The 26,134-nt window shown below is 53.1% G+C and overlaps 1 protein-coding gene across 1 annotated transcript; it reads left to right on the forward strand.

Annotated features, from left to right (window-relative positions):
- Positions 1–21,630, forward strand: FOXA3 (forkhead box A3). The gene is made up of 2 exons (XM_044435496.1): positions 1–495; positions 19,530–21,630. The coding sequence occupies exons 1-2, from the start codon at positions 424–426 to the stop codon at positions 20,703–20,705; spliced, it is 1,248 nt and encodes a 415-aa protein (XP_044291431.1). The 5' UTR covers positions 1–423; the 3' UTR covers positions 20,706–21,630.
- The last annotated feature ends 4,504 nt before the right edge of the window (positions 21,631–26,134 follow it).

Here is a 26,134-nt window from a genome sequence, read left to right on the forward strand (position 1 = left end):
TCTGAGGACACCCAGCAGCCAACTCTGGGCAGCAGCAGCTGCAGCGGACTCAGCAAGCGCACCCCAAAGCAGCGCCCCCCCCCCCCGCCTGCGAGCCTCGGTGTCCCAACTCGGACAGATTGTCCTATTCGGTTCTGCACTATGGGAGTCTGTTGACTCCCCAACCTGGGGGCAGCCTTCCCTCTCCGTCACCACTGCGCGTTTTCGAAAAAGGCGCAGGCACGTAATTCGGCTCTGGACTGCTCATTTTGGCTGGGTGAAATCAGGCTCTGTTTCAAAAATAACACGTTCTTGAGGAACAGAAGAAGAAGAAGAAAAGAAGGACCCTCCGTTCCCCAAGATAGCAATTCCAGGATTTTCCTTTTTAACTAGAACACATAGACACGATATTACTTCATTTTTTTTTCTTTCCGGGATTTTGGAATGCTGGGCTCCATCAAAATGGAATCGCACGACATTTCTGAATGGACATCATACTATAACGAACCCACGGAGGTAGGTCGAGTGAAAACGTTTTTGGAATATGTTTATTTTTGAAAAGTAGTGGGGCTAACAGAAAAAGTGCCAGTGGCAATTGTGGCAAATTTGTCTCCTCTTTCTGTAATAATGTCGGTCACAATCCTTCATAGCAGAAGGTGGCTGGGATAAGTGTTGTGTTATCGGGGTCTAGGTCCAAAAGTGTTGGGGTGAGACACAGAGGTGGCCATTTGCTACTGCAGCGGAAACTGTCTTCAGATCCTTCTCTGTTTTTATCCTGTCTATGCGGCATTTTTATCTTGTCATGCATTGCTGTAAACCACCCAGGGAGCTTTGGCGATGGGACAGTACAGAAACAGAAATAATAACAATATTTTGTTTAGTCTGCTGCGGCTTCGTGCAGCAGGTAAAGTCTCGTAGACTCCAGTGAAGTTTAAAGACGCAAGAACTGCTTTCCTAGACACAGATCCACATAATCTGGCATTTGGTCCCAAGGATCGGCAGGCAGATTTTCCTAGGAAGCAAACCGCAAAGACATGGAAGCGAGCGCCTTCCAAAGCAGTTTGCTCCCAGGATCTGTGCAGTACTTTTGGCCTGCAAACCGGGAGAGTCTGCCCACCTATCCCGGAGAATGGAGAAGGATGCTTGCGCGTCTCTGCGCCTGCTTGGTTATTTTTGCTGTGGTCATCTTATTACATCCTAGAATGTTTCTGGAGAAAAGTGGAAGAGGGGAAACAGTAACTCGCAAGGGCCCACTTGGGGCTCCAATGTATCACAGCTGAGGCTTCCCCAGTCCAGCACCTTCTGGATGCAGTGGGCTACAGCTCCCAGCACGATGCCGAACTGGGGAAGGCTGAGTCACACCAATTCAGACCCCATTTCCAAAACTCTGCCTTTTCTTAGGCATCCCCAACGCATCACTTCTGTTGTGGGGGGAAACGGAAGTGAGCCAGCTTCGAAGCCGAATCTATTTTGCTTTTTAGTAGAACCATGCGATCGACCGACCCAAGCCAGATACAAAATGGTCGTTCAGCGGGTGGAGTCAATTATCTGCTGTATCCCATGAACTGGCATATTTATGAATCTACAAAGAACAGGGATTCTTCTCATATAGCACCGGCAGAGATGAATATTAAGACCTGGTAAAAAGCAGCCAATTAATACTCCTTGCAGATAAGGAACATGAAGAGATAAGCCATTAGTGCAAGTCTAACCGTGCCAGGAATTTTTCTTTCCTTGCTATTTTTTCCTTACTCTTGAAAATGCAGAACTCTTGGAGAATTTCTAACCCTGATATTTCTGCTAAACCTTTCAGCTCCTTCAGCATGGCTATCTTTGCTGCAGTTAGAAAACCTTCTCATTAATCTCATGTGGATTTTCTCCCAGCTGTTGCAGCTGTATAAGCCAACATTTTTGATCCAAGGGTCTCCAGGTAGAAAAGGTGTCGTAATGTGGTGGGGTGCAGGGTTTGGAGGGAGTTTTACGAGGGAAACATAATCAGGGTGCTACTGGCTCAGCTCACGTGCAAATAGTTTTCTGTTGTATAGTCTGAAGCACAAACTTCAGAACACAGTTCAGTTCTGCCGAAAAGAAATTAAGTTGTCCTTGTGGGGTATCTCCCAGCTTCTCCCAAGCCACCTGGCCCTACAGTTTCAACCCAGTGACTCCCACAACTTGATCCCGGCCGGCCTCATACATGCAACTGAATAGAGGTGATGAGCGACTTCCTTCTGGGGAAGTAGAGGGGAAAGAACTTGTCCCCCATGTTTTAAACTCGGGGTTGCAATCAGAGTCGCTCTCCGTGATCCAAACGTCCCTTTGCAAAAGGGGCTGAATCTACTGCAGCCGACGCTCAGCCAGGCCCTTCGCAAGGGGCGCGTGTGCAGAATTTCCCCAGATGAGCGATTCCGCCGCACACACTTCAGTCGTGGGCAAGCCCTGAAAAGAAAGCCAGGCTGAGACCTCCGTCTCGTACGCGCTTTCATAGGAGCCAGTCCCTCCGAGCTCAGTGGGACCTGCTTGTAAACAAGCCACCACGCCTTGGAAAAGGACCTGGTGGAGTTGGGGTGAATGCAGAGAAGGGCAGAGCGGGGAGCATCTCCGCTACGAGGAAAGCTCTGATTTGTTGAGGCTAGAAGGCGGGCGAGGAAGGGGAGGCATGATGGAGTGCACAGAATCACGCTGGATGTGGAGGGACCTCCTTTTCCCTCATAATGCTAGCGTCCAAAGGGGCCACCCCATGGACCGGAGCAGGTACTGGGAGGGACCTCTTCACACGGTGGGCACGTAAAGCAGAGAATTCACTTCCACAGGGTTTTCAGAGTGACGGTCACCAATTTAGATGGTGTGAAAGGGGGACTGGGAAGTTAATGGAAGGCCAGGGAATCTGTGGCTATTGGTCATGATGGCCGTACACAGCTTTCAGTGTCAGAGATAGTACGCCTGTGTACACCAGTTGCTGGGGAACATGGGTGAGAAGGTGCTGTTGCATGCATGCTCTGCCTGAGGGTTTCCTGAGGACAGCTGGCTGGCCAGGACATGAACGGCATGCGGGCATGATGGGCCTTGGAGTGATCCAGCAGGCCACTCTTGTGTCCACGGATTGCATGCCATGTGCGCTGGTCTGGAAGAAAGGTTGACTGGACTCAGTGGAAATTAATTCAGAGGAAGCATCAGGCCGTCTTTAGCCTGGTTCCCATGGAACGATAGCCTGGTTCAAATGCAGTGTGGGTTGAGTGTGGGTTGGTGTTGAATTGTGGGTTGTCCTAACATGCTTTCCCTACATGATACTTGAGCTGTGTGTTGTCACACATGACCATCCAGGAAGAAAACCAATTGTTTGTGGTTGGGTTGCAAGCTCAGTGTAGCTAATGGTTAACAACCCATAGTTAAACCATGGTTGGAGCATTCACAGGTAATGACAACCCAAGAATGCACTATTTAATGACAGCTATTACTTAACCCCTATCTTCAGGTGCTGTCATCTGCAAACTTAGTGTCTTTCCCTCCTCACGTGTATTTTTATGTATGTATGTATGTATTAGATTTATATCCCATCTTTTTCTTTTTTAAAGAACTCAGAGTAGCATATTATCTCAATCTTTCAAGCATGTAACAAAGCAGAGTATGGATTGTCCCTGGAAAAGATATTTCTACCCGGACACTATATTTTTAGGGGAAATCCTAGTACTGCCTCCTACTGGAGAGTTGACAAGGAAATGGCCCTGTAAAATACGGGATTAAGCTCTCAGAGAGAACATGAGAAAAGTCAAGCTGGGCCAGAACCACGTCCCATCCAGTCCAGCACTCTGTTCGCATGGAAGCAAACCAGTGGTTCAGAAGGATCACGCAATTATTTATCTATGTATTTAAAGTTTTTCCTTACTGTCCTATTACCCAGAGTCTCAGAATGGTCTTACAATAAAATAGAGTGAAGCACAGCATCATCTTCTATAAAACCCCAGTTAGAACAACCTTTAAATCTGTAAATGTTGGGAAAATGAAAAGGTTTTGGCCTGGCACAGTGTTAGCGCCAAGTGAGCCTCTCTGGGGAGCATATTCCATAGCCAGGGTGCCACCACAGAGAAGGCCCTGCTCCAGTGAGCCAGTCTCCGATCTCCTCCAAAGAGGACTCCTGAAGAAGGACCTCCAACCCAGATCTTAAGGGGCGGGCAGGCACAAAGGGAAGGAGACACTCCTTCAGAGATCCAGGTCCTAAGCCCTTCCTTTCATCTGTCCTGAATCTCCCACCCATCACCTTTCCGGGATGTTCCCTTCAGATTTGGATATTATGGGAGAAAACGGTCCCCAGTTCCACTTTCTCCCCACCAGGCAGAATCTGCAGGAAGGTGAGGCCTCTGTCGTGCCTCACCTTTCTCCCTTCTCCTGATCCCGGCAGTTGTGACCATTCCTCAGAGGGCAGGTGCTCCGACCCTCCGATCGTTTCGGTTGCTCTTCTCTGCAGCTTTCCCAGCTCCATCACATCCTTTTCAGGCATGACAACCAGAACCGGACACAATACTCTACGTGCAACTACTCCAAAGGGTTGTATAAGAGGAGGGCCATCTGGCAGCCCCGTTTCCGCTCCTTTCCAGTGGCCGTAGCTCTTGCAACTGGGGCTGATCGTTGGCAGCCCAGAGCAGCCTTCGGGCGGATCTTTCCACGCCACATGGAAAGCCATTTTCCTGACAAACAGGAGGCGGAGAGGCCTGCTTCCAGAAATGCGCATGTGCCCCTGGATGGCATCAATTTCTCTACAGAGTTCCGTACCGCTTTCAAAAACATGCTCGGGTGGTTTTGAAAAAAACAGTGGCAATATTATTATTCATGACGGTGGTGACGTAAGAGGCCTCGCAGACTAACCAAACAATAATTTCATTTAAAAGAGCAATGTCTGCTGTCTAGAGCAGCCTCCCTGAGCCTGGGGCCCTCCAGATGGGCTGGACCACAAGCCCCATCATCCCCAGCCAGCATTAACTTGGTAGCTGGGCACAATGGGAGCTGTAGCTCACGCATCTTGAGGGGGAAGGGTAACCTTATGAAGATAAAGAGGACCAGAAAAGGAAATGGAAGGACACAATATTGTTCCCACACCCGCCTTCTTGCTCTCATGCAGAACCCAAAGCAGCTTCTTAGCGCCATTTGCCCCTCACAACAACCTTGTGAGGTCGGCTGGGCTGACTGTCCGCTGGCCCAGCGTCTCCCAGGGAGCTTCATGGCCAAGTGGAGACCAGAAGCTGGATCTCCCAGGTCGCCGGTCCAGAGACAGACAGACAGACAGACAGACAGACAGAGCAAGCACTACTTGATCCCAAGCTCAACATCAAGGAGCACACTCAGGAGCATTACTCACTGAGCAACCAGGAACCCCTGGCGGGGAGCATCCCCCATGCCGTGGAGATGCCCGAAAGAGGAGCAGAGAGCCCCCGACGGATGAATGCACCAAGACCCACCGGCCACGGCCTCCAGGAACGCACAGCACCCCGCTCGGCAAGCTCGTGTGCCCAAGGCACAAATCGAGGATCCCCCTGGCACGGGGTTTTATGGGCTGACCCCGCAAAGGCCACGATCCAGTGGAGGCTTAGGCAGAAAACGCCTGCGTAGGCGTGTGCCCAGAAGCAGCTTTTCCCTAAACCGAAGGGGGCAACGGCCACCGCCCTCTGCAGCTCAGGGGTTATTTGGGAGAACGGTGTGGAGAAGGGAGAGCTGGGAACATCAGGATCACCACAGGCACATTCCCTTCTTCCACTTTGACTTCTAATTTTATTTCTATTTGCCCCAAACGCACACGGGCGGGAAGGGCTCTGACCTCACCCTCTGGGACGCCTGTGCCTTCTGCGCCCGTCCCCAACCAGCTACCCTCCCGCTATGCTTGGATGACAGCTCCCATCACCCCCAGCCAGCAGGGCCATCTGGCATTCTGGCCGGGGAGGATGGGCGGGGCTGTAGTCCAAGCCATTTGGGCTGGGAAGGCGGGCGTTCTGGTTCCGTGGAGGGGAGGAGCAGCAACCGCTGCTCGGCGCTGCCTCGGAACGGAGTCCCCACGTTCAGGCGCTTTTCCAGCTTCGGGAGGCAAGCAAGGCCAAGTGGCCGTTTTCACTGCGGCCTCGTGACAGCCTTCCCGGGCACCTGCGCCGGGCTGCTCCAGGTGCTGGTCCGCCTCAGCAAGGCCGTCTCTCCCATCCGGTGTTTGCCTTTGCTAAAGACCGGAGGGTGTATAAATGGCGGGAACAAAAGCCCCGGCCCAAGCCACGCGATCCACTCCACCAAGCGGCCGCCGAAGCCACGCCGGCATCACGGATTCGGAGCAAAGTCCGTTCTGTGAGCGCCTCTTCTGAGGTGGCCACACGGGCACCGTGTAGGTCCCAGAGGGAAGCTCGTCAGCTGCCTCTCAGAAATCCCCCAGGCTTACGAAAATCAAGAGACAATTAAGAGAAAAATATCATAATGGGCTGAAAGGACAGCAACTGATGTGCATCAGAGAGCCAGGGGAGACGGGGGCGGGGGGGGGATGCATCTCCTAGGAAGGCAAGGCACACCTGGCCAGAGTGACGCACGCTGCGACATTTAGTTGCAGCGTCCATTAGCTGCCTTGCTCTGTTTATCAGAGCTGCAATCGTGTGCATCTGCTGCAGGGAAATGCTGGGTGTCGAGGGCCTTTTTTGCACTGTGAGTTTTGATACAGCATCTGTACATGAGAAGCCAAGGCAGCTTTCTTAAAAAATAAAACGACGACACCCTGGTTAAGACAGCCCAAAACCCCACTAATATAATAAGAGCAAAGCCAGACAGACAGAGCCAGCAGAAGCACTAGCATCCAAGAGCAAGGTGGATAAAATTGAGTCGCTGGAGGCGAGACGGCCATTACACCGCTGAGTCCTGCCCCTCCGCTTCGTTAAATGGATGCTTCTTTCATAATTCCACCATCCTATAGCCGCCTACCTGGAAGCATGCCCCACTGACACTGGGGGGCTTACCTAAAAGTTGACACGTCCCGGATGGCACGGCTGCGCTTCCACGATCTAGGAGCCCCTCTTCCCAGCCGTACGCAGAGCATAGCCGGCCAGGGAGGTGCCGTTTGCTGAATGTGTCTTTGTCTATGCAGAAACTCAGTTCAGCTTATCAAAGGCTATGACAAAGTTTTGCACCCAAAGCATTCAGTGCAGCAAGAAGAGAAGGCAAATTGTAGGAGCAGCCGGCATTTGGCATATTGCTTTGCCCGATATCTTTCATTCTGCAGCAGAGATAAAACTTTCCAAGTTACAGGACTCCATGCAGAGACCTCATGGCACAACGGCTTATCATCCCAGGGCCAATTAAACTAATTCGGGTTTGCTGAAGTAGAGAAATTTTGTCTGTTCAGATTTATAAGAATAAAGATTATAATATGCATGCCACTGTCTGATTAAAGTACATTTAGTTACTCTCCTTTAACTATATAGGTCTAATACACCCTTAACTGGTAGTGAGTCTCATTGAGATCAATGGGAATTACTTCTGAGTAGAAATGTATAGGAGTGCATTCTTAATTGAATAACTAATTACTGAAACATAAATGCAGATGCTATCAACATCTGAAATCCGTCTCTTTTAAAGAAACTGTGAGAATGTAAGATACCACATCCACTCTGAATATCCTTTTTTATCCTCTGTTAACAGTAGCATACCAAAACCAAAACAGCACCACCAAAATCAGGAAGTATGCGCTTAACTTCACCACTATATAGAATTGTGCCACAGCTCATTGCAAACCTGCTCCATTAACATCATGGGAGAGGACGCGTACAAACAAGGGCTTGAATTGAGGTTGTGGGTCACTGCAGCAGTTTGAAACCGCCCTTTGTGCGAGTTGATATATGTTTATTGTATTACCGAAGATTTTACAATTGGGCCACCTTCTATGAGTCACTTGAAAGACCTGGATTAATCAGTAACTTTCCTATCAGTACACTTTCAAATTAACAACTTTTTCATTCCACCTGGGGAGGCATTCTGTCTACCACAAAACTTTGCAAACCGTAGAATCAATTAATTTGTTAAATGAGAGGTGAGCTAAATCCCCTCTGAGCAACAAAGAGCGAATCTCCCTGTGTCTTCAGTGCCTGAAAATGCCCAGCAACAGGCCCAATTTAATACAAAAGATAACACCAAAGAAAACAGTGCTTATTTTTAAATTGCAAAAGTTCTGCTCCAAACGAAGCGACTGTAGAAAATGACCCCGCGGTTTGGCTGCCACCAGAGACACCACCCTGTCCCACTTTTCACCCCGCACCGAGGATGATGAGGATGCAACTTCCCAAAATATCGGAGCTGCTGTGCAAATATTTCCAAAATGAGAGGGAGCAGCCCCTTAGATGGGAGAGCAATCTATGATTCCCGATTCCCACACATCCCCAGATTCCCAAAGTGAGGAGGACCTGGCGCTGGGCTTATTTTCCAAAACACCTGTGTTTTGAAAAGGTGTTTTGGCCGCCTCTGCTGCAAACGTGAATGCATAGCATCAGACAGGTGAAAATGGGTGGATCTGGAAAAGCACAAGAGTCTGAACAAAGGTTGTTTCACAATTCACACAGCTGTAGAATCGTCTTTGTGAAAACAACACATGTATCATGAGACAGAAAACGAGAGGCTCTTCGTCAGCATCCGGGCAGCGGAATTAGCAGCAAGGTGGTCAATGTATGGGGAAAATTCTTTGAAAAGTACCAGAAGTGAAGTTTAAAATGCTTGTGTGTGTGTTGATCTGTTTAAACATTTTGTATCCTGCCCTTCACAGCATCTCGGGGCAGCGATAACATAAATAAATAAGACGCAGCATCACGATAATATGCAAAATTAATGTTAAAGGCCATTCTGACATGCAAAACGCAGGGAAAATAAAAGGGGCTTGGCCTGGCATGAAATGAAAAAAGCATCGGCGCCAGGCACACCTCTCTGGGGAGCCCATTGCAGAGTTGGGGTGCCACCACAGAGAAGGCCCTTCTCACTCTTCTGACCACCTTCAAAGAGGGCTCCAGAGAGGACCTCTGCTCCAGCTCTGAGAGGCCAGGCAGATATATACGGAAGGGTCACGTGTTCAAAGGAAAATAAGCTAACTTCTCTTTTTAAATTTTTATTTATTGACTGACTTACAGAGCAATAAATGAGGACGGAGGTTTGTGGCGACTCTCCTGCCATTTCCAAAACCCCACTGGCCAGGGCAGGGGCCATGGGGCATTTTCAAATTAATATGGGTATTGTTTGCTGGTGAAGCTCTTTTGGGGAAAAACCTCTCCCACCGAAACTAAATAGTGAGAGAGGGCAGGGCCAGGGTGTTGGTTCTGGTGCCAACGTGCCCCGTAAGGCCTTCTTTTGGAGCCTAGGACCAGAATCCTCGGTGCAAGGAGGTTTCCCTGGGTTGCCGCCCTGCTCTCGCGCCCTAATCTCTCTCAGCCGGCCGTTGCTGGGTTGGGGAGCGCTCTGCTCTGTTCCTTGCCTACTGATGGCTTACTTATTTTGAAAAGCAAGGGTTTTTGGAAAGCACCGACTGCTGTGTTCAGGGAGTCTGAAATCTGACTAGGATGACAGCGATCTTTTCCATCCCTCATTCTGTGTGCCAATACAGTGACGCTCGCTCGTCACAGCGCAGAAGAGCTGGCTGCACGGCCACCGCCGTCTGCTAGAATGTTTGTATTTATTTCATATCAAGCCTTCCTCCCCACACTTCTAGTCCCTTTTGTATTTTTAATTTAATGTTTATATTTTTGATTTATATTATCATTATTTTAACAGTGTTGTAAGCTGCCCCGAGGCTTCGGCGAATGGGGCGGCATAAAAATGTTTTAATAAATAAATAAATAAAATAATAAATAATGCACAGGGTGACTTGCAACCCTTCAAAACCATAGCAACATGTAAAACTCTGTACTCAGCCGGAATATACCCAAGGCAAGGATGAGTGATAAAACAGAATCTTTGAACAGAACATGATTAATCCAAAGGTTTTCTAGATCCAAAACACTTTTCTCAAAATAACCCATCTCTTTTTGGACTTAGTCATCTGAAAAGTTTGGTTTATGATTTATCCCAGACTGGCAGAAGTCTGACCTAGAGAGGGGTGGTCAAATCTTTTTCTTTGCTGGGGAAAGTATTGGCTCCTAAATTTCAGAGTCAGGATGCTGCTAAAGGCACAGCAGCACCGCCAGTGAAAAACCCAGGACCTCTGCAGCCAGGTCCTCCAAAAAGAAACACCTATGGCGAGTCAAGAGGCAGCTGGCGCCTTGTAGCCAGCCTGGAGACAACGGCTCTTTCTCCCCCTTCCGCAGTGGGCCAGGCCATCACGCCTCCTGGCCCCCAGACTTTCGGAATTGGCCCAAACTTTCCCATGCAGGAAAATCAACTTAATTTTAGCACCTTCTGTGGTCTTTGTGGAATGGAGCAAACAGACAACCTGCTGAGCAGGATGTACACTTTGTCCAGGAACCAATGGGTGTCCTTTGGAGGAAGGGTGACGACAGGATACGGCTTTGCGGGGGGGGGCGGGCCTCTCCCAATTCCACTGCAGCAGCCGGGCTGGATTCTACGCAGGAGCAGCAGGGCTGAACTGGAGGCAGGCTTCGAGGCGAGCGAGCTCCAGAAGGTGGTTTCAAGCAGTGCCCAGGTGCCACCCCTGTACCTGGAGTTTTATCGCGGCCGTAAAACAGCCACAAGTTCCTGCCCCGACTGGTTTATGCTCTCGATTTCAGCAATGCCAGGAGCACCGGGGAAGAGCGAGGAGAGGGGAGTGGGAGTCGCCTGCATGGAAGTGCGCTTGGGCTTCAGCTCAGGGGGGAAGAGAGGAACTTGCTCAGCGAGCCTGTGGGTCAGGCTGGCTGGGGATGATGGTGGATGTAGTCCAAGACATCCGGAGGGCTCCAAGTTGAGGAACCTGGTTTACCCTCTGAATGGCCAGGCTTGCTGGGAGAATTTTGTCCTTGACTTGTAGGCAGATGCTGGGAACTTAACCTGGGCCCTTCTGGATGCCGGGGCGGGGGGGGGGGGGGGCTCAACCTTTTCACCTAAGTCACCCTCCAGGCCTTCATTCCCCAAGTGCAGGATTTGGCCTCTAGATGTTTAGGTTTGCAGTTCCCGTCATCCTTATCTTTGGCTATACTATCTGGGATTGACAGGAAGCACCAAAGCACCCAAGAAGACACCAGTTGTTCACCCCTGTCCAAACAGGTGCCTTCTAGATAATGGGAGTTGTGATCCAGCACCTCTGGAGGGCACCGGCTTGGAGAAGGCTGAGCCAAGACGGCTGCCTGGCAAGGCCCCATCTCCTTCCAGAGCCGAACCGAAGCTTTTGCAGGCCAGGGCTTAAGCCATGGAAACGCCACTGAGCCGGGAGTAGCTCCTACGCCTGGTCTCTGGAATTACACTCAGTTTTGCTCTGAAAGAGTAAGATCAAAGGCTGCACTGAGAAATATGGCAAGTTCCGAATGCAGAGGCTGAGACGCAGCTCCATTCAATGGATGGCGAAGCCAGGCGGGGCGAAAGGGCCACTTTGCCGCTCCAGGTGAGCTGGCCCAGTTCTCGACTGGGCATTCAGGTAGCTGTGGGGGACCCCACACAGAACGGTGCTGTACACCCAGAGAAACATAGAAACTTCACCCACAGCAACCAGACACGTGCTGGTCAGGAAATCCACTGTTTTCCATCCAAACTAATACAGCAGGCGAATGAAAAGTAACTGTTTCCAAAGTGGCCAGAATTTTTTAAAATCACCCTTGCTGCTGTGCTTTTAACAACATTTGGCCATGAATGTCTTCCTGTTAGTCCATCACCAGGCGCTGGAGCAAAGCTAATGAAAAAGTCACCTTTGCAATGGTCTTGTCTAAACCCCAAATTGCACCCCCCATTCAAATGACCATATGCAGAATGGAGTTGTGGCCTCATTTATCCTTTACCATGTTGACTCTCACTCCCCTCTAGTATTTTTTTTAAGCTGGGGTTGGCGGTGTCCTCTTGCGTGTACATAATACACTGGTTCCCAAAACGGCAGGGCCCAAAACCCCAGGGAGCAGCTTTCCTCTTCCGATCCCCCATAACCATCGAGCCTCTGGGACATGAAAATCTTCTTACATTCACCCGTGATTCTGATTTTGAGCATCAGGAGACGGCAGGGCTTCTCAAAAGAGAGGAAATTTGGAAGAGGGAGGCAAGATCAAAATGCCTCAGTAAAAACGGTGCGATGTTTAGGAAGCCCATGCGTTTGGGGACACAATCTTTATCATACCGGCAGTTGGCTTTTTCGACAACGAGGCAGCTTTGGGAGCAGAGCTGGTTTGGGAGGGGAGCTTCAGCCCTTCGCCCCCACTGTAGTTCTGATGAAATTACACCACCCAATCCTGCAGTTTGCACGAGCAGAAAGAATCCTTGGGACCACAGCGAGTCCAAGGGTCACGGCTGCCCATACCAACAAAGTGACATTTTGGCTTGCTGTTTGTCCACAGCACTCAAGGGCAGGCTGGCAAAACTTTCTCAGGGCAGGTAGCTTTCTTTTGCTTATGTGGCATGTTCCCAGGTGAAACAATGCAAACATGAAATGCTAGCAACGCTGCGTATGTACGAAAGGAGGGCGGTCACTGAACGGAGGAGATCATGCAGTGCCGCTCTAAGTGTGTTTGCTCAGAAGGGAGTCCCACCGAATGCAATGAGACCGACTTCCAAGGAAGTGTGTGCACAATGCCAAGCTGATGCTGACAAGGTCATCTGGAGCCCCTTCATCAGATTCGGTCTCAATGCGCACAGAAGGTCTCAGTGGGCACGTCTGCGGCCTGCGGGATGAATGTGCACATAGAGCAGGACAAGCCGTGCTAAAGGAAAAGTAAATTTCCTTTGTTTCCCTTTGATGGCCGATCTCGCTGCACACGTGCGGCGAAACCTTCCCCAGCCACGTGGGCAGGAGGTGGTGGGAGCTGCAGTCCGCCATGTTTAGCAGCTAAGCCACGCGGGAGAAAAGGCTGCACCCTCAAAGGCGGTGTATGAAAAAGTGATCAGTTTGATGTCCGGTTAATTTGGGGAGGGGGCGCTGAGGAACCCAAATGCTCTCATCAATCCATTCACCTAGTTTTCAGCAATTCATCTAATGAAGGGTCACAACCCAACCCTAAACCAAAAGCATCTTGGACTGAAATGCAGATGCACAAGCCAGGTGTTTCTGGGAGAGCAAGAAACTCTACTGGTGCACCCGAGAATTGCCACTGGGGCCGCACTCCTGCGCACGCTTCCTGGGGAAGGGCCAGCTGCGCTGCACGTGCTGTGCCTTACTTCTGAGTAAGCATGCATCAGAGCGCAGGGTGTGCCTGGTACACCAGGGCCAGGTGTTTATGGCCGCTTAGCTGATCTGGTGTAAGGATGCCTCATACACGCGCGGAAGTATGACTTTGCTAAGCGTTTTTCTCCATTTGCACCCGAGGGGAAGGAGGCTGGTCTCCAAATTTCCCAACTACCTACGAGGTGAGCTGTGACTTGGCTCCTGCCGCGTTTCAAAGGTCTTCTTGTACACAATGGGTGGGGGGAGGGGGGAGGCTGAGCGATCCCTCTGTCCTTTTGGGAGAGGACCAAGGCGAGGGCTGGCAGCCCGACCCTCCTGCAAACAGCGGAGTCTAATATCCAAGGCTACCTGGCCAGGAGGGAAAGGTGAGGGGTGATGGCCCTGGTCCAGCTTGCACAACCCAAGCGTCTGCCCTGCTGTTTGGAAAGGATTTGGAGCTATCTGGGAGATGAGGGAGGCCATGGAAAAACTAAACCCCACGCTCTCCTGAGCTGCAGTTCAGGCTGCCTTGTTCCCAAACCTGCAAGACTTGCGATGGAAAACGCAGCACTGCAAAGTGAAAGGGTGGCGTGGGGAGGCGGGTGCGCTAAACGCAGGCGTGCAGCAAGGGAAGGGCGTTTTAGCTTTCCTCCCAGTCCTCGCTGTGGCAGGGAATGAAGGGTTTGCGGGGAAACAGGCCGAGGGAAAGGAAGGCACGTCTTCTCGGAGGTTTGACTAGCATCTCCCTCATCCAGGTCTAATGCACACGACTCACTGCACTAGAATATATACTGCCCTGCAATTTAATATATTACTAATGAGGCTGGAAATGTGTCCCTTTCTTTTAAAAGAAAAAGTAGGATTCTAGACCACAGGGCTGTCAAGAAGTGTTTGGCAACAGCCCAACTAATATATTCTCCAAGTAAAATTTGCATGTTAGGAGGAACTGGACCAGGTAGCAGATGGGATGCGTCTAAACATTTATTTATGTGGCAAGTTGTGTTTGCCGCACTGGAGTCTGCAGCAACAAACATCCTAAATTTGTGTGGCATAGTTGCGTATTTATTTACAAATGCACAGGAGTCGCCCGCCTGGCAACATATTTACAAACATACATTAGCTCTTCACAGATTCTGTCTGCAAACATGAACTGACTCTCAAAGCTAGCTTTCCCCAACCTGGTGCCCTCCAGATGTTTTGCAGTATGACTCTGTAGGTCAGGCTGGTGAAAGAGGCAGTCCAAAGCCATGGTCCCCAGCTGGGGGAAGCTGCTGAGCACAATTAGTTCTGCATCTCTGATTTATTTCAACAACTCCAGCACAAGATCGTGTCTTATGGATTGTCCCCAAGGGGGGCTGTCTACCTGTGAGGAGGGATTTCCTATCGGACCCCAGGAACAGCTGGTAAATTCCAACCACATGACAAGGGAGTTTGCGCAAGGCCTTGAAATAGCTCTTTTTAATCCAAGATAATGAAAAAAGGTTCAAAAGCCATCTGCTTTCTCAGAGACAATGGGAAACTGACCTTCGTTGGGAGCTGCCTAATCTTCTTCCCTCATTCTAAAAATGATTTACAATCAGAAAAACCAAGTTGCTGGACAGACCCACCCAAGACAGGACTAAGGTAGATAGAAAAGGACAGATTGGGTGAAGGGAGCTGTCTACAGTTCTGCTGAGCTGATCGCTGCCGCCGCCGCGCACCGGACCAAGCTGCGCGTTACGTCAGAGTCCCACGGCTGGAACTTCCTACAACATTTTGTTCTTCAGAACAAACAGTGCGGGAGAACGGACATTTTGACTCAGAAGCCCAAACGAGGGTGGCTGGGCGGGAGGCTTGGAGACCTGCCCGTCCCCGTGGCCACTTTCTGAAGAACAAAAATTTGTCTGGAAGTCTGACAAGAGAAGGCCCATCTTTGTCGCTTGCATCAAATCAAAATCCTGCTCTGCCCCGCTCAGCGCTCACAAGAATAGCTGAGAAACCATCAATGCCCAGAGATGCCGCAGTCCCTCACCCTTGCTGTTCTGGTCCACTGGGGGGCGGGGGGGAGAGGGTAGGCAATCCCCCCTCCCCAGATTTGTTGGACTATGACTTCCAACACAGCTGGTGCGGGTGAGGGGAGCTGAAGTCAATCACGTCTTCTGGAGAAGTTTATGCACAGCAAGCCACTCGCCTTTGGCTAAGCAGTATTTTTGATGCTCCTCCAGAAGGTGAAGGATTGCATGGCATTGTCCCAGGCTCCAAATGGAAAACTACCCTGCATTTAAATGCAGACACCCACACAAATGTCCAGTGCCAGTTCTTCACTCCCGTACCCACTGCAAAAAGGCCCCACAGCTCCGCGGCGAGCTTCTAAGCATTTCCGTGATATTGGTCTAAAACACGGCCGGCATGTCGCATTCCACAACTTCTGGGCCATGCCCATGTTTAAGTGCCATTAAGTCCTAGGAGCGGTTTCTATTTTTGACAGAATTATTAGTTGGGGAATTTCTTTCCTGAAGGTAGTGTCACTAGCTTGAGAAGCACGCAAATATCTCCTCATAATTCAGGGATGAAGAATTCCCCAGGCAGTCCAGCCGCCCCTCCCCCTCTCCTGCCCGTGTATTTCAGAGCTAGTCACGGGTCCTGCTCCACGGGTGTTTCTGCTCACCAGAGTAGGCCCAAGCTGCGCTCAAGCTAACCCCTAGATATGGCCAGAATTCTGCAGGATGCTTTGGCACTAGCAGTGCTGAGCAGAAGAGCAAGTGGCCGTGAGAGGGGAAGGGGTCTCCAGAAACCCATGGGGGGCTTCTCTTCACCCTGGTGAGGAGACCCATGAGCGTTGTGTCTGCAGCAAGCCAGTTTTCTCGCTGGGATCAGCTGCATTCCAAGTTCACAATCCAAAGAATCATGCCGGGAGTGCTGTGCACCCCACTGAAATCTGGGGCTGTATTTTCCCAAAGGCAACCCAAAGCACGGCACAGCAAGCCATGCTTGATGCTCTTGATGCTCAGCGAGCGGTTTTCTGACGGAGCTTCGAGGGTCACAGCACACGGGCCAGAGGTCCCGCTGGGCAAACAACAGGGCTCCGAAGCACCTTTTGTGGGTCCAGAAATACACTTGAGCGCTCACCCTGCAGACAAAAAGGCTGAGGTCAGACATAACCCCTGCCCCTTGCTGCCTTTTCCAACTTCTGGTCATGAACATTTCCACTCTTGTGTCTTCCCCGCCACAACAGCTCCAAAGCTAGGCAAGGTGTACAGATGCGTGTCGTTTCCTGACGCTGCAGGAAGGATGCTGTGGACCGGAGGACGCTGGCCTCTGCAGGCAGCATTTCTGCTGCTCCTCAGGCCTACGGTCACACACGGGCAGCCTCCTCCAACCTGGCACCCGCCAGATGCGCCGGACAACTACGGCATTGAAACAGAGCTCTTCCCCCTCTTCCTAGGTCTGATTCGGTCCCCCACAAAGCGCCACGTCCCCTCAGGTGGGGGCCTGCCCCACGTCCTGCCAAACGCTGCCTTGGCGGGATCGTCCTGAGGACCAAGGGGACCCGCTGGCGGTTCCAGCACCCTTCCCTCTCCGGGCCAAGGGTGGAGCGCGGCACAGGCTGCAAGAGGTTGCTAGACAAACATTTGGGTGGGTAAGGTATGGTCAGGTGGATGCAGCCCATGAAGCCAGGAGGAGAACAAGCAAGAGCACAGCAGTGCGCTGGAAACTCCCCGCCAACGCCTCCATTCGCGAGCGAGAGGCGCTAAGCTGGCCATGGGGCTTGGCTTCAGGCCCTGCCCTCTGCAACGCCGGGATCAGTAGCCCCGGCCTGCCTCACAGAGATGTGCTAGGATCGCTGCAACATGGCCAGTGCTAAGGAAGAGTGGTGGGGAGGGAGGGAACATGCCTCGGGGCAGAGCCCCCCCTTTGCAAGCCGAAGGACTCTCCAGACAGGCCCGGGAAGGGTCCCTTCTCGAAATTCTGGGGAACTGCTGCAGGCCCGTGTCCACAGGACAGTGTAAACAGATACCCTCCAGAAGTTTGGGCTGCAGCTCCCATCATCTCCAACACCCACGGCATCCTGTGGTTCAGCACAAGGCATTTTCCTCTGCCTTTCTGTCCCGAGAGAGGAGAGCTGATGGAGCAGACAGAGGCAGCTCCCTGAATTCCCCAAAGTGTGACCCCAAGGAACCCAAAGTCCCCTTTCCATTATTTGGTGGCCCCGATTCATAGCCCAAACATGTGCATGCTTACTCTGGTGCAAATTCCACCGAATTGCAATCCTACACCGGCTGTAGGATTGCACCTGGAAAGCATGATCCAAGGCTTGTTGACTTGGAGGCGACCAGCACTGTGGATGATGGCACTTGCTCTCTAGTGAACAGGTTCAGGGGCAGACGGAGGCCGCACGGCATGGCTATCACGCCCAGGCAACCTTGGGAATTGTGCTTCTGCAAAGGGGGCGAGGGGCCCCCTCTTTGGGGGCTGCTCTGAGAGTCTGACTGGTTCATAAAACCAGCTTCCCCTCAGTCAGTGCTCTGCATCTATGTGTGCGACTACAGCTCCCACAGGCCCCAGCCAGGGTGCCTGTTGGGCACGCAGGCATGGGAGGAGGAGGCCGCAATCCAACGCATGCGGGAGGCAGCAGCCTGGAGCAGGTTGAGCAAGCCATGAACGCGCTAAATGAGCTGGGATCTGAATCCATCCCAGCCTTCTCCAACCTGATGCCCCCCAGATGTTTGGGCCACAACTCCTAGCATTCCTGACCTTTGGCCAATCTGACTGGGGCTGATGGGAACTGAAGCCCAAAACATCCAGAAGGGAGGGCTCCTGCCACCTCTTGGGGCATCTCTCCTTTCTTAAACCAAACCCTTTTAAGCCCGGGGCTGCCTTCCCCGGCCTTGCGAGACCTTTGCAGCAGGCTCTGGGAAGTCCGCCCGGCCACGCGTGGCAAGGGACATGCACGTGGCCAGCCAGGCTCGTGGCTCCAGGCGGAATCGACCGGCATCACCTACCCATCCCTGACAGCAGCCCTTCCCTTATCAATGAGGATCAATGGCGTGGCCAATTAAGTCTCTATCTCAGGCAAATAGCAGGAGCTGTTTCCGCTGCCCTTAAGCGCCTGATTCGCCTTCCGTGGTTCTGAGCAAATAAATGGTAAATAAAAATGGAGCCCGCAGGGGAAATGGTTGGAACCAAGAAGCACAAACTCACCTTTTTCCAACTGGAAATGCCAGTGTGACGCCAAATGGCGCTGGACACGCCGCTCAGCTCCCTCCTCGTTGTTCCCGGTGCAGCGGCAAGAGAGTGTTACCCTTGGACTCTGCCTCACATTTTCCTTTAGGCGGCTTTTCAGCAGCAAGTGAAATTCTATGTGTGGTCCATCTCTCTTCTCTTCCCTTCCCTTCCCTGCGAGAGCCACGGTGGTCCCCCACTTTCGGTGCTTCCCTGCCGGAAAAGGACCACCCTTCCCACGTATTTTGTGGACCAGTGGGGGGAACGTCTTTCTTTTAGCTCCCTCCCCAGCCCAGAGAAAATGGTGCTCTGTCCATTTCTGGATGCCTCCAAGGAAACCAAAGTGGTCAGTACCTTGGCTGGGCCCCCATGAAACGCTGGCGCGCCAGAGGATTCGCTGTGGGGCCTCCTTTGGTCCCTTCCCTGCAGAGACCCCGGTCACACCTTTCCTTCGCAGGGCTCCTCTGTGAGACAAAGGTGGCCTCCATACCTGCCTGAGTTCCTTCCCTCCCTGCGTTTTTCGCTTGGCCCACTGCCTCTGGGCTTCTCCCCCTCCCCTGAAATGGCCGTGCATTTGCCTTTAGCAGCTGCATAGCAGAAATCCTCCAGGCTCAGTCGCCTCCTGGACTGGAGGCCAGCGATGGGAACCGCTCCCCTCTGGCCTTCTCCTCACGGTGCCTCCATGTACGGCCTGGAGCAGGGGAAGAAAGCTGGCTGCCAATGGGCCCCCCAAGGTGCCCGAGCTTCCCCCACGGCCACGTCGGCCGGGCTGCTCCGAAGCAAAGCGAGGGCTTCTGGCCGCGCAGGCTTCATTTCCCAAGAATGCCTGAGGGGCCACACGAGGGGGAGGGCAGAGATTTCCTTAGGAAATAGAACTGGTGGGCGGCCGCAGACCACAGCTTTCCTCTGCCGCGTGTCCAGCCGGCAAGAAAAAGGGGACTGCAGAAGGGGCTCCGCTCCCTTCTGCCGGCCATTTTGGGGTCCTCGCACTGCCAGGCTCAAGAGCACGGCCCCTCCCCGGCCTCCCGCCCCCCACGGAGAGCCCGCCCTTCCCTTGACTGTGTCCCTCTGCTTCCCGCAGGTCTTTCCTTCAGTGAGCACCATGACCTCCAGCCTGGGGCCTATGAACCCGATCAATTCCTACGTGACGTTGAACCCGCTCAGTTCCCCCAGTTCCATGAACATGACGTACCCGAGCAGCGGCCTGGCCAGCCCGTCGCTGACGGGGCTCACCAACGCCAGCAGCCCCATGGGCCTCCCCACAGTGGCGTCCCCGGTCAGCCCGGTGCTGACGCCCCTGGGGGCTCAGGCACCCGCTCTCAATTCGCTGTCCTCCTATCCAAATGTCGGCCAGCCCATGGCCCCTCTGGGCTACTCTCCGTCGAGCATGAACCGGCCCAAGGAGATCAGCAAGTCCTACCGGCGCACCCTGACCCACGCCAAGCCGCCCTACTCGTACATCTCGCTCATCACCATGGCGATTCAGCAGGCCCCGAGCAAGATGCTGACTCTCAACGAGATCTACCAGTGGATCATGGACCTCTTCCCCTACTACCGCGAGAACCAGCAGCGCTGGCAGAACTCCATCCGCCACTCGCTCTCCTTCAACGACTGCTTCGTCAAGGTGGCCCGTTCCCCGGACAAGCCCGGCAAAGGGTCCTACTGGGCTCTCCACCCAAATTCCGGCAACATGTTCGAGAACGGCTGCTACCTGAGGCGCCAGAAGCGTTTCAAAATTGAGGACAAGGCCAAGAAGCCCAACTCCAAAGCTTCCGGCGCCCAAGACCAGCCCCCAAAGATTCCCGAAGGTCTTCAAGAAGGCCAGAGCTCAGAGGGCGCCGAGTCAGGCCATTCAGACACCTCCCATGGGTCCGAGGAGCAGAGGGGCCTGGTCCAGCTGGACTGCTCGGGGGGCCAGGGCTCCTCCCCAGCGTCTGAGGCCTCCCCAGCCCCCATCTCCCAGTCTATGAACAGCCACTACTTCGCCACCTCCATTACCAACCTGGATCTTCCAAGTGAGCTCAAAATGGACCCTCAGTTCAACTTCAACCACCCCTTTTCCATCACCAACCTGATGTCTTCGGAGCAGAGCCACAAGATCGACCTGAAGTCCTACGAGCAGGCCATGGCGTACAGCGGCTACGGCTCCCCACACGCCGTGGAAGGCAAGCACGCCTACGAGACGTCCACCTCCCTCAGCGAGACCGGCTCCTACTATCAAAGCCTCTACAGCCGCTCGCTGCTCAACGCTTCCTAAGGCGGTCGCCCTGCCACCACCAGGAGGAACGGAGGCGGCGGCCAGAACGAAGAGCACCCCTGCCTCGTGCCCCCGTCACCAGCAAGGCGTTTCCTCCGTGGCCAACCCGCCACGACCTGGCTGGGGCAAAGGCGCGACCCACGGACCGCGCGCTTTCCGGACCTCAAGAGCTCGACGGCCGCCAAGCGCTCCTTCAGAGGCCTTCACTTCATTTCCGTAGACTCGCTTGGCCATGACGACTAGGGGGCTGCAAGGAGGAGGAGGAGGTCGTCCCGGCCGTGCTGCCATCAGCCCACGGCCTGCTGGGTAAAAGCGGCCGGCGATCCACCTTCACTTCGGTTTGCCTGTGCTGTCGGGCCCCCGAGGGCCAGTCGCAGCATCCCCAGAAGATGGCCCCCAGCAAGCTTCTTACAGATTGATGCAGATACGTGATCCCTCCAGGAGTGGAGTGCCCTCGGATGGGTCCGTGCACAGGGGAACGGAACGGAAAGGAACGGAACGGAACGAAGAGTCAGCCGTCTGGAGCAAACCGGGGCACATCCCTCAGCCTGGAACATGTGACTTTCTTGTCTCAAACAGATGTTACAGTCTATGGTTAAACTCTTGTTTTGGCAATCGCAAACCCACCTATTTAGGTCAGAATCACACATGGCGGGACTCCGTTGTTACACATACACAAAGGGGTTTGGTTACACTAAAGACAATTTAGGCCTCAACCTGAAGAGAAGCAGGAAGAGTATAGTTCAGAATTTTTTAAAGTGGCTTTATATTTAAATATTTGTGCTTTCTGTTGGGAAAAAGGGTAAGAATTGATTTAATATATCATACTTTAGAGACGATTCAGGGGGGTGCCTCTGTTTTCCATGTGTGTGAGTCTCTCTCTTTTTAAGGTATTAATGATAATTAAAACAGTATGCAGGTTTTTTCCCCCTGACAAGGAGTTTATAAATCAAATCCGGTGATCAAAAAAGGTTGTTCCCAGTACTCAAAACCTCCCTGTCCTTGAGGACACAATCTCAAGAGAACGGAAATCATGACTGTAATTTGAAAGTTCAGACACTACCAGCAGCCTCTGCCTTCACCGCCCAACGAAAATCTGACTCCACACCCCCAATCATAGCTTAAAATTATTACAAGTGGAAGACGAACAAGCGCAATCCAGAGAAATGTTGACACATTTCAACTGCCTTGATACAAATGGAACTTCTATTTCTCTTTTTGGACTGACACACACACACACACACACACACACACACACACACACACACACACCAGCAAAACTAAACTAACCAATACACCACGGTAGACGAGTCCCTACCTAACCTCCCTTGCCCTCATGTCCTTTTCGCTTTTCCGTCCTTTGTGTGAATGCCTGCAAAGAGACATACTTTATCCCTAGCTGCCCTGGAGACTAGATGCTCCTATTAATACCCATTTAGACACAACTGCAGAGTTCACAGGAAAAGCCTAGGCAAGCTGGATAATGAACTGTTCATTGCAGTCTGCTTCTCCCTGGATGCTTCAAGATGGGCACATCATCTCCTGCTTTTCAGAGATTTATGGGAACCCAACCAGAACCATCATCTTCATGCTTTCCTTCCACCCCATTCATTTTCCTCACCCTGAAGGTCAACAGCCTTTCTCATATGAGGGCTCATAGAAGGTAGCATTGGAAGGGGCCAAGAAGGCCATCGGGTCCAGCCCCCTGCTGTTGCAGGTCACCAACTCACACATGCTTGAAGAACCAGCAACGGGACAGAGAGGGACACCTCTCCGGGCAACTGTTTGCCTCTGTCGCCACTAGCCACCGATATGAGTAAGCCGAACAAAGCTCAGCCTTTGTTTTGGTCTAGTGGGCCACCAGTCTTGACGATGGCGTTGTAGCCAAGCACCGGTGCAAACGCTCCCCATCCCCCCCCCCCCCCCCCACCATTTTGTCCGATTCCACTGGTGCTTATTCACAAGCTTCTTTTGCTTCTGGGACCGATAATCTGGGAGCAAAAAAAGAGGAGATAAAAATGCAAGGATGTATGGAAATAAAAATTTTATTGGCCAAATGAGCATTGAATTGAAATTCTTTTTCAGGCTTACTTAAAAAGAGCTAGAGAATATAGTGGTGTGGCTTTTAAACTCAAGGCAAATTGTGATTTGAAACATGTTGAGCCAATAAAATCTTTATTTTTGAGCACCTTGGGATTTCACCTTCCCAGATCCCACTCACATCCCAACGCACACTTTTTTCCCTGTTGGTGGTGCCTTCCCTCCTTTGGTTTATCTTGGCAATTTGAGAGCCATACGGAGCCATTTAGGGGAATGGATTAGGGCCTAGCTATTTGCTCCTATCATAAAATGCTCTATGGCCGCTCCAACTCAATATGGTGGCAAGATCACATTTTGCAGTTGCTAAGCAACCACGGGGGTTTTGCTTCTACATTGGCAGAAACCCAAAATACAGCCTCAGAAAGGAGCAAAAGGTCCCAGATTATGGAGGACTCTTCGAGCCCCACTGGGAAAGGGAGAGAGGGAAAAGGGGCAGGCCCCTGGACACAAATCTTGCCCCATCTGCAGGGCACCGGAAAGCAGAAGGAACGGGGGGCACGACTCAGGACGAGGCTGCCGCTGCAGTTCCTCCCTTTTCCGCCATGGGCGGGGGCTTGGACGGAGGTGCGGCTGCAGGTCTCGCGGGCCAGTTCTTTTTGACTTCTCCTTGGGGCCTCCTCCAGAGGAGCACGTGCGTCGCCGCACAATTAGATCATCTTTGAAAGTGGCACGAGGCGCCTGGGGGCGTTTGTGTCTCTGCAGACACCTTCTTCACGTCGCAGCCCTTCTCAGGCCTGGTCCCGAGATGGCCAACATGCCCAGATGGGGCTGCCCCAGACGAAATATGCCTTGCGCACACTCGCTCAGCAGAGAAGACGGACAGTGCGGGTGCCCCCTTGGATAATTCCCGCTAGCGTGGGCCCTGCTCCCCATTCCTGCTGTCGTCGAACCCGAAACCAGACTTGGGCTGTCCTCTGTAGGCTAAACTCAGGGCCAACCCAGGGCCAGCCACATGAAGGAACACCCTCCTGCTCATGATGGGGTCACCAGGTGTAGCTGATCGTTTTATCTTCCATGGAGAGCTTTATCTACCTGAATATCCATCAAAGAGTGGGCCTTTAGACCTTGATGAGAATTACTGCCACTGCCCTCCAATCTAAAAGGTTGTGCCCATGTCTGGATTTCCTTGTTTTGCTGGGAAATTTCCCTCCCCCCGCCAATGTGTCCCGTGCAAAAGTTATTAGCCATTAAAGCAGATGGTGGTTGCTAAATGGCAGCTCCTTGAAAGGCAGACCAGCTCCTCTGCGCTTAAATTTCGATACGTCTTCCGCTTTATCAGGTGCAATCTCAGCTCCTTGCTAGACTCCACATCCCTCTGCAAGGTAAGATTAATCTAAACTTTAGATATCTCAGATGTAAGATGCCGATAGCAAGGCCTGGATTCCCCAGTCGGCAAACTACGCAAGAAAAGTCTAGTTTGCAATGAAGACAAGAGAGTGAAATGCAGTTTCGGACAAGGACCAGGACCAGAAATTCTCTGCAGTGGCCGACAGGAACAAGCCACAGGCATCGGTTGGGGGGGGGGGGGGCCCTAAATCCAAGCTTCGCCAAAACTCTGCCCTCCAAATTTCCTGGACTACAACTCCTATCATCCCCCTGTGCTAGGATGGCGGAAGCTGAAGTCCCACTTCTCTGGCGGGGGAAGGCTCCCCCAGTGGGCGCAGCATCCCGCCTGCTGCCCTTTGGGGCCACTGCCCCAACCTTTATCCCGCTCACTGCCGCCCACACAGTGGTCCGTGACCCTTGGTTTGTTTGCTGATCAAACATGGTGCCCATGCACAGCGGGGGGGTGGGGGCCCAGGCCCGCAATCCCACCCCCGCTGCCCTTGCAGGGCAGATTAATCACTAACTCGCCAGGGCAGCGACACCCAGGCGCTGGGGTCACACACGAGCCACGTGGCCGCGGGGGCGCGCGGAGGTGCACGTCCCGGCCGTGTGCCGCTCGGTGGCCGTCTTGCGAGGCCCAGGAACTCTCAGGGTCACTTGGACAAGACCGAGAGCGGAGAGGCGGGGGGGGGGCAGCCTCCTCCGACTCCCATCGCTCTGCCGCCCGGAAAGGCCCCGCCACGCGAGGAAAGGGACGCAGGAGGACACCTGGCCCTTCCCCACAGAGCTCCCGTCGTCGGAGCTCCGGGAACCTGCTGCCCGGTCCTCCACCTGCTCTAACTCCCGTCCACAAACGCCCTTTCTGGTCCGCCATCCTAGCTCACGTCCGGGGGCTTTTCAGCCGCGCTCTGGGAAGCACGGGGTCCCCCGGAAGGTCCCGGGGCATCTCCTCCGGCGTCGGGATGCCAGGGGCTTCGCATCTGCTCCGCAAAGCGGAGGCGCGCCTGGCGGCTTCTGCAACCTGCAGGCGAGGGAGCGAATGTGATCGGACGCACGTCCACAGCCGACTCGGGGCTGCGGCGGAGGCCCCGCGCCTGGCCAGCCGCCTGCCATTCATGTGGGCCAGAAGCTCCCACAATGCGCAGGTGTTCTGCGGCTGACACGCCGGGAGGGCATCTTGGCAGATGCGCCCATGTCGAAAGGCTTCCCTGGAAAGAACAAAGTCTGGAATCGACTGGGAGGGAGCCCTGCAGGAGCTGGTTGCTGACCACCGACACTTCTCTCTTCCTCCTCCTCCTCCTGCCACGCCACCCGCCCTGGTCATCCAGCATCAGCTTCTCTCTTTGCCCATCTATCCACTTCCCTCTGCCTCTTTCACTCCCCCCAGTCCTGTCTATTGATTGCAGCCTTCCCCAAAAGGCCGCCCTCCAGATATGCTGGACTGCACCTCCCATCATCCCCATGTGCTGCAGATGATGGGAGCTGTAGTCCTTTTTCCTCCAGATGGCTCCGGCCTGGGGAAGCCTTCAGAGTCTCCTATCTCTCCAGGCCATTTCCCCAACCTTTGTCCTCCACCTCTGCCACCCACACCCAGTGGCTGTGTGGGCTGGGGATGATGGGAGCTGCATCCTCCGGAAATCATTCCATTGATCCCAGATGTGCGTGTGTAGCCTTGTGCTGCCCAGTTCTGAGAAAATGAGATTGTTTCACACGCTCAGAGACACTCTTGTCTTTGTTCTGTTACGCATGCCAGGACCAACTCCTGCCCGGCACACCGAGCAGCACGAGGAGGTGCTAAACCGCGCGAGCGGCGCGGCGGCCACGCCAGGCCAGGCCGAAAGCCGCTTCTCCGTCCCGCGCCGCGCGCTCCCCGCGAGGAAAGAGCGAGCGCATCAGGGCGCCCGGCCCGGGAAGCTGCGTCTTCCTCCGGCCCAGCCGGAGCCGCGGCAGCGCTGCCCGCCGGCCCCGCGGTCGGTCCGGTCCGGTCCGGTCCCCCGGGGCCC

The sequence above is a fragment of the Varanus komodoensis genome, unplaced genomic scaffold (genome assembly GCF_004798865.1).
Source record: "Varanus komodoensis strain SLA01 unplaced genomic scaffold, ASM479886v1 scaffold29_3, whole genome shotgun sequence".
NCBI classification, from domain to species: domain Eukaryota; kingdom Metazoa; phylum Chordata; class Lepidosauria; order Squamata; family Varanidae; genus Varanus; species Varanus komodoensis.

What these genes read in the sequence shown, in the direction of transcription:
- FOXA3 (XM_044435496.1), top strand. Translation starts at nt 424, where the DNA reads ATGCTGGGCTCCATCAAAATGGAATCGCACGACATTTCTGAATGGACA. An exon ending in ACTATAACGAACCCACGGAG is followed by an intron (nt 496 to 19,529) that starts GTAGGTCGAGTG and finishes TGCTTCCCGCAG; the next exon opens with GTCTTTCCTTCAGTGAGCAC.